Genomic DNA, 15805 nt, shown 5'->3' with positions numbered 1-15805 from the left:
TCGGCTTAAAGAAGTCCCTCAGCCCCACCATATGAAAGAGAGGAATTAACATGCACAGTTGAAATTGAAGCACCCGGGGTTAATGATTGTGTCTCTGCTGATGTCAGTTGCCTCACACCATTGAGCTTTGTAACTGTCTTCGAGCCAGTTCTTGATGTCAATATTGGCAGTATTGTTCCAACAATAGCTTTAAAGCAATCAACAGAAAAACATAAGCTAGGTTTATAGTTGTTTATTTATGAAGCTGACTTTTTTTAAAGGGTCAATGGTTACACTTGCTTATTGAGCTCCGTTGAAAGTTTTTAACTCAGATTTGACAGCTCCCTCCTGTGTTAAACAATAGCAGAGCTGATGCCTTGCAGGAGAGGTATGTTGCCAAAACAGAGGTAAGAGCCTCCAGGAAAGCTTGTTGAGATTTCATTAATAAATTGTACATCTTTTTAAATGGCACAGGGTGGACCCATTTTGGTTTTATCAACTATCTTGCAATACTGATCAATTTTTTTTTACTTTATACTAGAAAATTGAGTGGTTGTGTTGTAACGAGAATACTTGCTTATTTGAAGATTCTTTTCTCAAACATGTTATTCAGGAGCCTTATAAATATGTGCAGCAGGTGCAAAGCTTGTCGTTCTAATCTAATAGCCTTTGTGTTGCTTTCATCCTCTGCATTATTGAGTCATAGCTGTAATTACAGAATCATTAAATTCTGAGGTGCTTTTAAAAGGGATTGTTTCTATGTCCTATTTTTGTCCCTTTGCAGATGTCAAACCCTCTAATATGCTGGTGAACACACGAGGACAGGTCAAGCTGTGCGATTTTGGAGTGAGCACCCAGGTATGCTCATGGGGGCATCTTTATTCAAATCACCTGGCCACAAGTCAAATGGATCCACAACAGAGGCCCCCTGTTGAGGGAGAGACTTATTCACATTTAATCTCTGGGTGACTTTCCTTCATCAGAGTATGATTGTTCATTGTTTAATGACAGAAAAATTGCTGATATTGTAATTACTATTTAAAAATAGAGCAGTTCATTGATATGCGTATTTGATATGAAATGTTTGGCCAGACAATAGGGAGGGCAGAGCACATGCTGTGTCTGGGGAACTGTGGAGGCCTGCAATAAAAATTAATGTGGAGATCAACAATAGTGGTGGGCATTTACAAGGCAATGCACAAAATTTAATTAATTTCCATTTTTGGCCCTTGAGACACTTGTGGTGGTGACCTGTGAGCTTGCTTTGGTGTTGATTTGAATTGCAGTCGCCCTTTTTTCTCAGTCAAAGATTTTGAAGAAATAGAAGGTCAGTGGTATATTAAAAGTTGTCAAAGTCTATTCTCCCCAGTGCATTTTATGTTCTCCATTTTGTCAGTGTGTAAGCAGACAGCTCATGTCAGGATAGTGTGCTGGTCCCCTGTGACAGAAAATTTTGTTCAGTCTGTTAGATGTTCGGAAAACTCACTTTGTTATAAGTGATTGCAGCTTTTATAATGGACTGATAAGTTTATTTTGTAGCTATACTGAATTGAAGGTCAAAGGACTATTTCTTGGTGAAATGTATTTCATAATTGCATTCCACTATTATTTTAAAAATTTAGAAAAATTGTGCATTTTGAATTCTTGTGCCTGAAGTATTGAAAGATTGTGCTATTTTCCAACAAGATATAAAGTCTAACTTGTTAACAAACTTCCACTGCACTATGTACGGATTCATGCCTTTCCCTTGTCAAAAGTTACTGACCAAATACCTTGATATGCTGATGGTTTCCAAGCAAGCCATTGTGAAATATGTAACCTATGAGCGCTAGCTGTTGATAAACCAGTGAAATGAGTGGGTATACATATCAGGAAAGGATTGACAGGCTGGCTCTCGTTTTTTCTTAGTAAAAGGAAGGCTGAGGGGTAACTTAATAGAAGTCTTTAAAATTATGAAAGGTTTTGATAGAGTGGATGCAGAGAGAATGTTTCCTCTTGTGGGGAAGAACATAACTAGAGGCCATCAACATAAGACAGGCAGCAAGAATCCACTAGGGAATTCAAAAGAAACTTCTTTATGCAAAGAGTGATGAGAATGTGGAACTTGCTACCACAGAGAGTGGTTGAAGTGAGTAGTAGATATGCATTTAAGGGGAAACTAGAAAAGCATACAAGAGAGGAATAGAAGGTTACAATGATAGATTTAAATGTGAAAACATAGAAAGAGACTCATAAATGCCAACATGGACTGATTGGGCCAAACAGCCTGTTTCTGTGCCTCTGATCCTATGTAGCCATCATTTCTACTTGTTGACTATTATCTGATTAATTGGGTCTTGATGTTGACGGTGATCTAGAGGAAGTGTGTTAACAGTTCCCATTAGTTACAATAAAAGCAGATACTGAAAATACTGAGCAGGTGGAGGGAGAAATAGAGTTAACATTTTGAGTTGAATATGATTCTTCAGATTTGGCTCGAAATGTTAACCCATTAACTACAAAATTTATTCAATGACGATACTTAGCTGAAAGTCAGAAATGCATTACCAAGTTGGATTTACTCAGTGGTCATGTTTTAGTGGAATGAATTTTTAGAACTGTTTTTATTGTGTTGTGGCCTCTTATTGACTGAGTGCAGAAATGCCATTTCAGAGAGGAAGTACCTTGTGTAGGGATGCCATATTTTTAAATCAGTCTCAGAAAAGATGACATACAAGACTGCCTAAAAATTCATACCCAGAACATAGTATTAGCCATGTGTTTGAATAAACTATGATGTAAAAAAAATGAAGTACTTACTTGAACTTTTAGAGCTCATTAGGAACAGCAAGATGCACCAGGCAGCTAATCATGTGATGTTACAGACTTTAACTAATAAATCAGCATTTGCAGTTGCAACCTTTGGGGTAGGAAGACTTGTTAAAAAAATAGGTTGAGATGGATGGTTCGGAAAAGGCTATGTCTGTTGCACTATGCAGCCTGGAATATCAGATCATAGGATTTATTGGCCATTCATATGGCCTAGGTTAAAATTTCTAACTCCACTAAGTTTGATTGTGCCAGTTTTCTTTTCTAATTTTTTAAGCAAAGCCGAGTTCCTCAATTGTACTGGGCACTTCATCTTGGACAATGGATGGCAAGGGTCACAAAGGGGTCTGTGGCAAAATGTCAGAGAGGACAAACACCTTTGGATTGAGTACATCTTTTCTATACAAAACCATCCTCTTTGTCATCTCTGCACCCTTGCCCCTGATTCCACCTATCTCCTCTGCTGATTGTTACCTGAACCAAACATTGCACAAACTTGTTTTGTTCAATGTTAAAATATTCCAAATTTTAATTTTAAAAAAAATTTTGCTTTCTGACCCTTGGTTCTCTTTCTTAATCCAATTTCTCTTCCCCTCTTTCAGTATCTGATTTTACTTTAGTTCACCTAATTTTAATTCACTCTCTTCTGCTGTTATTATTTAATTCCCTTCTCAATCCTTAAACCTCAATAGTTAATGAGATAAACTGTTAGCCCTGTTGTCATTTACTAAGGTCTCATGCTCCATTATCCTCACTGTCCCTTTAACAACTTGCACTTCCAGAAACTTACGGGGCAAAGGGTTTACAAGCAGAGGGTGAAAGAAAATTTCTAAAGGGCCATACGCAATACTCCACTCCAACAAAATTTATGCCATTGAAGTTACAATAAATGCTTCGATATCACCTCACTGAACTCCACCCCTGCAACATCCTCCAATTTTATGTTCTAGTGCTTATTCTGCCTTCCAACTTTCTACACGTACCCCACTCTATGTAGCGTAGTACATCTCCCAGTTCGCTACTGCACTCTCAGCTGTCCTCACCTTGGAGCTTTCAGTTTATAAGATTCTCTCTCCATTTTAAAACCTACCTCTCTGATTCCGTAGTTATATCCTACAACTCCTCAGTGACAGCATGGTGTCAATTTCTTCTCTTTGAAGTACCATGGGATGTTTACTAAAAGTAATCTGTTGTTGAAGTTGTCTACATCCAGACCATCCCACTCTTTCTATTAAAGAAGATAAAATACCAATAATTACTTGTCAAAGAAACCTAAAATTTAATGAATGTAACATCACTGTTTTAGATATAAATACATGAAGAAGAAAGTACTCTTCAAGGTCTTATTGATCATTTTTACCTAAATCGCAACCCATTTCTCTTGTAGCTGGTGAATTCAATAGCCAAAACGTATGTGGGAACAAATGCATACATGGCGGTGAGTAAATCTTCTACTAATGTCGCATAGTGAATAGTACCTTTCTCAATATTGCCAAAACATAAATTGGACAATATTGTATTTCTTGAGGCTATCACAAAATACTTTGTTGAAATTTATTCTTCTAACTCTGTATACTGCTTTTAACAAGCAAAATGTAATCGCCATATTTATGTACTGAGAAAGGGATGCAGTCAGATCCTGATAACTACTATGTAGAGAATTGTGTGCGCATCCAGATTTTGTGAATCAGGATGAATTCAGGTGTGTATTCATCTGGAATCTACTGTGTTTCTACCATTTTCATTGCCAAAGGACTGGGACAAGGATTTAGCGGGAGGTGATGGCGTAGTGGACTAGTAATCCAGAGACCCAGGGTAATGCTCTGGGGACCCGGGTTCGAATCCCGCCACGGCAGATGGTGGAATTTGAATTCAATAAAAATCTGGAATTAAAAGTGCAATGATGACCATGAACCCAGTGTCGATTGTTGGAAAAACCCATCTGGTTCACGAATGTCCTTTAGGAAGGACACTCCAGTGGTTGACTCTTAAATGGCCTAGCAAGCCACTCAAAGAAAAGTACAGCACAGGAACAGGCCCTTTGGCCCTCCGAGCCTGCGCCGATCATATTGCCCGTCAACTAAAACATTTTGCACTTCCGGGGTCCGTATCCCTCTATTCCCATCCTATTCATGTATTTGTCAAGCTGCCTCTTAAACACCACTATCGTTCCTGCTTCCACCACCTCCTCTGGCAGCGAATTCCAGACACTCACTACCCTCTGTGTAAAAAACTTGCCCCGCACATCTCCTTTATAGTTTTCTCCTCTCACCTTAAATCTATGTCCCCTAGTAATTGACTCTTCCACCCTGGGAAAAAGCTTCTGACTATCTACTCTGTCCATGCCACTCATAATTTTGTAAACTTCTATCAAGTCGCCCCTCAATCTCCGTCGCTCTAGTGAGAACAATCTGAGTTTCTCCAACCTCTCTTCATAGCTAAAAACCTCCAGACCAGGCAGCATCCTGGTAAACCTCCTCTGCATCCTCTCCAACGCCTCCATATCCTTCTGGTAATGTGGTGACCAAATTGCACGCAATATTCCAAGTGTGGCCTAACCAAGGTTCTATACAGCTGCAGCATGACTTGCATGACTCAGTTGTAACAAACTGCTACAAAGACACAAAAAAGGAACGAAACAGGATGGACCACTCGGCATCGACCTTGGCACCGGAAACGACAATGGCAATCGCAGCACTGTCGACCCTGCAAAGTCCTCCTTACTAACTAACATTTAGTGCCAGAATTGGGAGAGCTGTCTCACAGACTTGTCAAAGAACAGCCTGATATAGTCATCCTCACGAAATCGTACCTTACAGAAGGAAACCTCCTGCTGATTATCACGTACCACTCTCAGCTGATGAATCAGTGCTCCGCCATGTTGAACATCACTTGGAGGAAGCACTGAGGGTGGCAAGGGCGCAGCGTGTTCTCCTGGTGGGGGACTTCAATATCCAACACCAAAAGTGGCTCGGTAGCACCACTACTGACTGAGCTGGCTGAGTCCTAAATGGCATAGCTGCTAGACTGCGTCTGCAGCAGGTGGTGAGGGAACCAACAAGAGGGAAAAACATACTTGACATACTCACCAACCTGCCTGCTGCAGATGCATCTGTCCATGTTTCAGTAGGAGTGACCACCGCACAGTTATTGTGGAGACCAAGTCCCGCCTTCACATTGAGGATACTCTCCATCTTGTGTGGCACTACCACCATGCTAAATGGGATAGATTTCGAACAGATCTAGCAACTCAAGACTGGGCATTCATAAGGTGCTGTGGGTCCATCAGCAGCAGCAAAATTGTACTCGAACACAATCTGTAACCTCATGGCCTGGCATATCCCCCACTCTACCATTACCATCAAGCCAGAGGATCAATCCTGGTTCAATGAAGAGCGCAGGAGGGCACGCCAGGAGCAGCACCAGGCATACCTAAAAATGAGGTGTAACCTGGTGAAGCTATAAAACAAGACTACTTGCATGCCAAACAGCATAAGCAGCAAGTGATGGACAGAGCTAAGTGATCCCACAACGAATGGATCAGATCTAAGCTCTGCAGTCCTGCCACATCCAATCTTGAATGGTGGTGGACAATTAAACAACTCACTGGAGGAGGTGACTTCACAAATATCCCCATCCTCAATGATGGAGGAGCCCAGCACAACAGTGCAAAACATAAAGCTGAAGCATTTTCAACAATCTTCAGCCAGAAGTACCAAGTGGATGACCCATCTCGGCCTCCTCCAGAGGTCCCCAGCATCACAGATGCCAATCTTCAGCCAATTCGATTCACTCCATGCGTAATGCAGAAACGGCTGAAGGCACTGGATACTGCAAAGGCTATGGGCCCTGACAACGCTCGGCAATGGTACTGAAGACTTGTGCTGCAGAACATGCCGCACCCCTAGCAAAGCTGTTCCAGTACAGCTACAACACTGACATCTACCCGGCTATGTGGAACATTGCCCAGGTATGTCGTCTACACAAAAAGCAGGACAAATCCAAGCCAGCCAATTACCACCCCATCAGTCTACTCCTCATCATCAGTAAAGTAATGGAAGCGGTCATCAACAGTGCTATCAAGTGGCATTTGCTTAGCAATAACCTGCTCACTGATGCCCAGTTTGGGTTCCGCCAGGGCCATTCAGCTCCTGGCCGCGTTACAACCTTGGTTCAAACATGGACAAAAGAGCTGAACTTCCAAATTGAGGTGATGGTGACTGCCCTTGACATCAAGGCAGCATTTGACCAAGTGTGGCATCAAGGAGCCCTAGCAAAACTGGAGTCAGTGGAAATCAGGGGGAAAATTCTCCGCTGGTTGGAGTCATACCTAGCACAAAGGAAGATGGTTGTGGTTGTTGGAGATGAGTCATCTCAGCTGCAGGACATCACTGCAGGAGTTCCTCAGGCTAGTGCCCTAGGCCCAACCATCTTCAGCTGCTTCATCAATGACCTTCCTTCCATAATAAGGTCAGAAGTGGGGATGTCCACTGATGATTGCACAATATTCAGCACTGTTTGCGACTCCTGAAGTAGTCCATGTCCAAATGCAGCAAGACCTGGACAGTATCCAGGCTTGGGCAGGCAAGTGGCAAGTAACATTTACCACACAAGTGTCAGGCAATGACCATCTCCAACAAGAAAGAATCCAACCATCGCCCCTTGATGTTCAATGGCATTACCATCACTGAATCCCCCACTATCAACATCCTGGGGGTTACCATTGACCAGAAACTGGACTATCCATATAAATACTGTGACTACAAGAGCAGGTCAGAGGCTAGCTGTGACAAATAACTCACCATCTACAAGGCACAAGCCAGGAGTGTGATGGAATACTCCTCACTTGCGATGAGTGCAGCTCCTACAACACTGAAGAAGCTGGGCAAAGCAGTACACTTGATTAGCACCACATCCACAAACATTCACACCCTCCACCACCAATGCACAGTAGCAACAATGTGCACCATCTACAAGATGCACTACAGGAATTCACCAAGGTTCCTTAGACAGCACCTCCCAAATCCACAACCACTACCACCTAGACGGACAAGGGCAGCAAATAGATGGGAACACCACCACCTGGAAGTTTCCCCCAAGTCATTCACCATCCTGACTTGGAAATATATCGCTGTTCCTTCACTGTCGCTGGGTCAAAATCCTGGAACTCCCTTCCTAACAGCACTGTGGTTGTAGCTGCACCACATGGACCGCAGCGGTTCAGAAAGGCAGCTCACCACCACCTTCTCAAGGGCAGCTAGGGATGGGCAATAAATGCTAGCCCTGCCAGTGAAGCCCAGATCCTGTGAATGAATATATTAACAAAATTGAAGATGGTGCAGTTGTCACTGGAATCAATTTTTAGTTGTAAATTTGTCAATTTCACATGCACTTCTTGACATTTAAAATTTGTGAACCAGTGATCTAAGAAAGGAATGAAACAGTAAACAATAAATAAATTGGGAATAATTTGCAAGAAATTATACACCTTCATCTGTTGTCCTTGCTTAGCTCTACCAGATGTGTAGTCTGCATCCCCCCGCCCCCCCTCCCCGACTACAGAACGAGCACCCAAATGTTTCATCCTATATTATCTATGTGTATGACATTGTATAAAGGCTACCATCTCCATTTGGGCATGTGCTTTATTCCCATTTATGTAATATCTTAGGTTACTGTTATGACACAGCAGTTGGTCAAGGCTAAGTTATTTAAAATCCCAGAGGGAAACTTTAAACAGCTGTCATAACCTATGTTTTCAATTGGTATGTTTGACATGCAACCCTGAATTCAGAAATGAAACCACCAAGCCTCCAGAGGTTTTTATATAAATTAAATTAAACATTTATTAATTTTACAAGGTATTAAACACATACGTATCTACAAATTACTACCATAATAACTATTAAACAAATCCCCAAATTAATCACTCCTAGGTAATCTTCCCCAAGGCAACAATAACCCATAGACTTTAAACAAACACCAGACAAAGCACATTTTATCTTACAAATTCAAAATAAGGTTCCTTTCACTTTGGTTCCTTCGCATAGTTGTAGGTTTACGGGCAGCTTAGATCTCCCATGCCTCTGACTCCCACACACAAAACTTTTCTGTTTACACCTAGCCTTCACTTTAAATGCAAATTCTCATTGTATCACCAGGCCCTTTCAACTCCACCTCTTCTAACAATAAAACCCCTTTCATAGTACCAATTTTATTAGTAATTTAGTTTATAAACATATTGCTTGGTGTCTCCTAGCTAAGTGCAAGATTTCACCCCCAGTCTTTGAATGGTTTATTCAACAAAATGCAAATGGTACCCTCTACCTTACTGTTAACATCTCAAAACTACTATGCATCAAAGCACCCAGACTTTAATCCAACTAAAACACACACATTCACAGACACAGACTCCACTGCAAGTCCAATTTAAAATAATTTCCAATAACATGCATTAATATCTCTTCATGACAGTTACTGTTACCGGATTTTTTTTCCCTTTGGCTGTACCAATTGTGCTATTAAAAGATAGGGTGCACACTTTTTGTCCATAAACCTATAGCCTGCTGTCAAAACCTTTGGTCATTCTTTTCTAGCGACATCTGCCAATACAAATTGCTGTGTCAACAATCCCAATTTAACTTTCCTTGAACAGATGTCACGATGTAGTTGCAGGGTCTGGCCACAAAGTGGCTCTGTGGTCAAGTTTCTGTCTCAACTTTACTACCATCTAGTTTGTTTAAAAAGAATCATTCATCAACTGACTATGGGCAATGCCAAAGACCATTTACTCATATAAAGTATATATGTCCTAATTTTTCCCCTTTTTTAAAATAATAAACCTCTAAATCAATGTGTTAAAATCCATTCTTATTTGTTCTAAGTCTCACAAAGTAACTGCATAAATTTAGAAGGAGAATAATATACCATTTTGCATTTATAGGGCTGTAGAACACCTTTTAGAGAAAGGAGGGGCACATTTTTGACAATCAAATTTGCACAGCATAACATTAGTAAACATAGCAATTTGGAAACCCATTTCACCCTAACTTTTTAAAAGTGTATTTCTGCTCCTTTGTAATTAATTATCTACTTTTTAGTTTTGTCCGTTTTGTAGAATTCTGCATCCAATATGGCTGCCATGCAGTTTGCTGATTATACTCTGCAACTGCAGACTGACTGCTCAGAGGAGTATCAGAAGCATATGATTTTGCTATTGAATTTATAAAAATCTCCAACTGTCCTCATGGCTCAATGGATTTGTCTAGTGACTAGCTCAGCCATATTTACTGGAAGGTCCCACTTCCAGACTCCAGTCTTTTTGCATTTCTTCCAGTAAGGGAGGTGAAGGGTGCTACAGTTGACTTCAGTCAGAGAGGAATATTAGTGATAATTCCCACGCTTGATTACTATCCGATCTCTGCATGCCTGAAGATTAGGCAAAGACAACTTTAGACACAACCTTGATATCTCTTTCCTTTCTGACAGTGATAAAGGTAAACTATCCCTTCTCATCCTTCTCAACTGGTTAGCAGCCTTTGACAAGTTGACCACATCATCCTCCTGTGTCTTTCCACTGATGTCCAGCTGGATGGGACTGCACTTAGCTGTTTCCATTCTTATCTATCTAATTGAGAATCAAGCCTGGGAATCACTTGCATTGGCTTCTCTTCCCACTTTCGCATAGTTACCTCTGCTATTCCCTAAGGATGCTGCCCTTCAGCGACAACTTCCAAAGTTACAGAATCAGTTTTTACATAAACACTGATGACAACTCTAGGTCACTACCACCTCTTTTGACTCCTCCACTCTCTCTAAATTATCAGACAGCTTGTCCAACATCTAGTACTGGATGAGCAACTGTTTCCTCCAAATAAATGTTGAGAAGATTGAAGCCTGCTGCAAACTCCATTCCCTAACCAGTGACCCCACATCCCTTTTGTGCATCTATCTGAGGCTGAAACAGACTGTTTGCAACCTGGGTCATATTTGACCAAGGATAAGTTCCAACCACATATATCTGCCATCATTAAAGTTGCCTATATCCACCTACGTAAGGTTGCCCAACTCTACTTCTGCTTCAACTCACCTGCTGATGAAACTCTCACCAAAAGTTTGTTACATCTAGATTGGACTGTTCCAGTGCATTCCTGCCAACCTCCCACATTCTACCCTCTTTAAGCCTTCCAAGCTCATCCAGAACTCTGCTGCACATGTCCTTACTCTCACCAAGTCCTGTTCACTCATCACCCCTGTGGTCACTGACCTACATTGGTTCCGGTTCAACACTGCCTTGATTTTAAAATTCTCATCTTTGTTTTTAAATACCTTATGGCCTCACCCTTCCCTATCTGTCTCATCCCCTCCTGCCTCACAGCCCTCATTACAGCCTTGGTTCAAATATGGACAAAAGAGATGAACTCCCAAGGTGAGGTGAGAGTGACTGCCCTTGACATCAAGGCCGCATTTGACCGAGTGTGGCATTAAGGAGCCCTAGCAAAACTGGAGTCAATGGGAATCGGGGGTGGAAAGCTCTCCACCGGTTGGAGTCATACCTAGTATAAAGGAAGATGGTTGTGGTTATTGAAGATCAGTCATCTCAGCTCCAGGACATCACTGCTGGAGTTCCTCAGGGTAGTGTCCTCAGCCCAACCATCTTCAGCTGCTTCATCAATGACCTTCCATTATAAGGTCAGAAGTGGGGATGTTTGCTGATGATTGCACAATGTTTGGCACCATTCACGACTCCACAAATACTGAAGCAGTCCATTTCCAAATGCAGCAAGACCTGGACATTATCCAGGCTTGGGCGGACGAGTGGCAAGTAACATTGGTATCACACAAGTGCCAGGCAATGACCATTTCCAACAAGAGAGAATCTAACCATCGCCCCTTGACGTTCAATGGCATTACCATCAGCGAATCCCCCACTGTCAACATTCTGGGGTTACCATTGACCAGGAACTGAACTGGACTAGCCATATAAATACTGTGGCTACAAGAGCAGGTCAGAGGCTAGGAATCCTGCGATGAGTAACTCACCACCTGACTCCCCACAGCCTGTCCACCATCTACAAGGCACAAGTCAGGAGTGTGATAGAATGCTCCCCACTTGCCTGGATGAGTGCAGCTCCCACAACACTCAAGAAGCTTGACACTGTCCAGGACAAAGAAGCCCACTTAAATGGCACCACATCCACAAGCAATCACTCCTTCCACCACCGATGCATAGTAGTAGCAGTATGTACCATCTACAAGTTGCACTGAAGGAATACAGCAAGGCTCCTATGACAGCACCTTCCAAACCCACGACCACTACCATCTAGAAGGACAAGGGCAGCAGATAGATGGGAACACCACCACCTGGAAGTTCCCCTCCAAGTCACTCACCACCCTGACTTGGAAATATATCGCCATTCCTTCACTGTTGCTGGGTCAAAATCCTGGAACTCCCTCCCTAACAGCACTGTGGGTATACCTACAACACATGGATTGCAGTGGTTCAAGAAGGCAGCTCACCACCATCTTCTCAAGGGCAACTAGGGATGGGCAATAAATGCTGGCCCAGCTAGTAAAGCCCACACCCGTGAATGAATTTATAGAAATGTGTTTGTGCTGATCTAATACTGGCCTCTTTAGCATCTCCAATTTTAATTGCTTCACCATTGGTGGCTGTGTCTTTAGCTGCCAAAGCCCTAAGCTCTGGAACTTCCTCCCTAAACCCTTTCTTTCTTTACGACACTCCTTAGAAATACTCCTCTGACCAAGCTTTTTGTTATCTGCCCTAATATAGCCTTTTGTGCCTTTGTGTCAAATTTTGCTTTATAATGCTCCTGTGTTGCAACTTGGAAAGTTTTATTATTTTAAAGGTGCTATATAAATACAAGCTGTTGTTGCCCCCTAGTTAATTCGCTGTGCGCATCTGTAAATGATGGCTATTTTAGCAAGGTCCCTGAGAGTGATCAGTGCCCATGGAACTAAATCTCAGTTTTGAGTCAGTGCCTTCAGGAGGGATGGGGAGGAAATTGGCAAGAAAAAGCAAATTTTCTTTCTTCCTTTAGAAGAAACAAATGTGCCTGGGGCATTCAGCTGACAACCTGTCAAAAATCTGATGGGCAAGGAAAGCTCACAGTTTGGCGAGCCTTGGACACAAAGCTGTATCCCACCACTGCATAGAGAATCATGCGAGTGCACTGCAGCAATAGGTTAACTGGCCCCAAATCTGTACTTAATAGTCAGGTGGCACTAAATCTTTCAGGATATTTAATTAAACTTAAGGCCTAAGCATTAAACATAAAAATATATTTATTAAAAGTGATATTTTCTGGTACTGTCCATTTGTACAAGTAATAAGAATATTGTCTTTCTAACAATCTAATCTTAATATAGTTTATTGAATGAAAAAAAGCCTGAAAAAAGCGCAGCTGGACAAATCCGTAAAGCTGACTTCAAACACATAAGTCCCTTTTTATATGATAGGCTTTTGCAGTATTTCTAATTGGATGGAATTTTTTGTCACTTTGAGTGAAGAGTAGCTCATGAAAATCCAGCTTAAAAATGTTATTGCCCATTAATCGAATTGCTGTGGTTTTCTTTGAGTACTTTCCCAAATAGTGTTGCATCAAGCAAATCTAACTGATGCTTTTTTGTAATACTATTTTGAATAACTTTGCTGAAATTACACAGAAAATGTTTACGGTAATTTGAGACCCTATATATGTACAAAAAGATATATTATTAGCCTTGAAGACTGATCATGTTATTCTGGTTGGATGCAAGTTAGGAAGTCTGGAAAATGGATACCTGTCTAAACTTTGGTGATTTTTGACTGACATTCATGTGAAGCATAAATACTGCAGCTTTATGCATGTCTCTTCTGAATTTTTTACTGGTGCAAAATTACTTCCAGTGTAAACTAGAGCTGTAGTTAGTTTGAAAATAAATGTTCTTGAAGGTGTGTACTAACAGTGCTTTGGACTGGATATGAATTATGTACTTGTGTTTTCCCACATGCAAAATTCCTGGTCTCAGCTGTGCTTCTGGTGAGAGACTCCAAATGGCGATAGGATGTTTCCCACAGTGAGCAAGGAAAACTGCAATGAGTGGCTGGGCTAGGCTTTGGAAACTCTCGGGGCAGCTCAGGAGGGAGTTGATGAAAGGCCTGGAAGCGAATTATATGCTCACATAATTAGAGAATTATCTAGATCAAGATCCATAATCACTGAGGTTGATTTTTAATAAGCAAATGGCACAGGTGTGAACCCCAGTATAACTTACAAAGGATAGGATGAAAACAATGAGGTAGATATAACCAATCCATGAGCCTGGATTATAAAAGGAGTAGATTTTTTTTCATTTTCAGGATGTGGATGTTGTTGGAAACTGCAGCTTTTATATAGCAACTGTATCCCTAGTTGCCCTGAGCAGATGGTGATTGGCTGCCTTCTTAAACTGCTGTGTTGATGGTATTTTGATGCAATTCAGTGGCTTCTTAATTTTTAAAATGCATTCATTCATAGAAGGAATGGTGGGCAACGCTGTCAAGATCAGTATTTATTGCCCATTTCTAATTCGCCTGTAGGGGAAGGTGGTGAGACCCCTTTGAACTGCTGCAGTCTATGGTGAAGGTATGCCTGCAGTGGTGTTAGGTAGGGAAGTTCCAGGATTTTGATCAAGTGACAATGAAGGAACAACAATATATTTCTGTGTTAGGGTGGTGTGTGACTTGGAGGCAGTGGTCTTCCCCTGCTCCTGCTGCCTTTTTCTTTCCAGGTGGCGGAGCTTGCAGGTTTGGGAGGTACTGCCAAAAAAGCCTTGGTGAGATGTTTCAGTGCATCTTGTAGATCGTTGACATCGCAGTCATGTGAGACAGTGGTAGAGGGATTAATGTTAAGGCAGTAGATGGGCTGCCAATAAAGCGAGTTGCTTTATCCTGGCTGATTTCAAGCTGCTTAAATGTTGTTCGAGCTGCACTCCATCCAGACAAGTGGAGAGTATTCCATCACGCTCCTGGCTTAAGCCTTGTAGTTGGTGGAAAGGCTTTGAGTGTGAGGAATAGAGCTACTCACTGCAGAATTCTGAGCCTCCAAGCTGCTACAGTAGCTACAGTATTTATGTGACTTAAGATCATAAAGTTTGGTCAATGGTGACACCCACCGCCCGATGTCAATGGTGAGGGATTTGAAGATGGTACTGCCGTTGAATACAAAGGGAAGGTGGTTCGACACACCCTTGTTGGAGATAGTCATTGACTGGCATTTGTGTGGCACAAATGTTACTTGCTGCTTATCAACCCACACCTGAATGTTGTCCAGGAATTGCTGTATGTGGGCAGGAACTATTTCATTATCTCTGGAGTTGCGAATGGGCTGAACACTGTGCAATTATCAGCAAACATCCTTACTTTTGAGATTATGAAGGGGGGTAGGTCATTGATGAAGTAGCTGAAGATAGGCTGAGCCTAGGACACTGTCCCAAGGAACCCCTGCAGCGACGTCCAGGGGCTGAGATGATTGCTCTTAAAAACCACAGTCACCTTCCTTTGTGCTGGTTATGATTCCAACCAGTGGAGAGCCTGATTCCCATTAACTTCAATTTCCCTAGAGCTCCTTGATTTCAAGAGCTGCCTAATGTCAAATGCAGTAACTCTCACCTTACCTCTGGAATTCAACTCTTTTGTCCAAGTTTGAACCAAAGCTGTAATGAACTCTTTTTAGTTGAGTGGTTCTGGTGGAACCCAAACTGGACATCAGTGAGCAGCTTATTGCTAAGTAATAATACCATTGATGATCCGTTCCACCACTTTACTTATGATTGAGTTGTAGGCTGATGGGAGGTAATTGGCCAGATAGGATTTCTCCTGCTATTTATGAACAGGGCATTCTGGGGAAATTTTACACTTGTTGACTAGATGGCAATGTTGTAGCTGCACTGGAACAGCTTGACCAGAGGTACAGCTAGTTCTGGATCACAAGATTTCAACCAGGATGTTGCCAGGGCCGGTAGCCTTTTCTATACA

The 15805-nt window shown here is 41.9% G+C and overlaps 1 protein-coding gene across 8 annotated transcripts in view; it reads left to right on the top strand.

Annotated features, from left to right (window-relative positions):
- Nucleotides 1-15805, top strand: part of map2k5 (mitogen-activated protein kinase kinase 5) — a 265564-nt gene that overhangs the window by 152613 nt on the left and 97146 nt on the right. For 4 of the 8 annotated variants that reach the window (XM_078530076.1, XM_078530079.1, XM_078530074.1 and 1 more), the window contains exons 14-15: nt 764-837; nt 4175-4225. In XM_078530076.1, the coding sequence (XP_078386202.1) occupies nt 764-837; nt 4175-4225 (125 nt within the window). The remainder of the gene's footprint in view (nt 1-763; nt 838-4174; nt 4226-15805) is intronic. The other 4 variants (XM_078530078.1, XM_078530080.1, XM_078530077.1 and 1 more) reach the window with 1 other exon arrangement.

The sequence above is a fragment of the Cetorhinus maximus genome, chromosome 26 (assembly GCF_964194155.1).
Source record: "Cetorhinus maximus chromosome 26, sCetMax3.hap1.1, whole genome shotgun sequence".
Taxonomy (NCBI): domain Eukaryota; kingdom Metazoa; phylum Chordata; class Chondrichthyes; order Lamniformes; family Cetorhinidae; genus Cetorhinus; species Cetorhinus maximus.
Note: the sequence above shows the minus strand (reverse complement) of the source record. Positions and strands in the feature narration are given on the sequence as shown.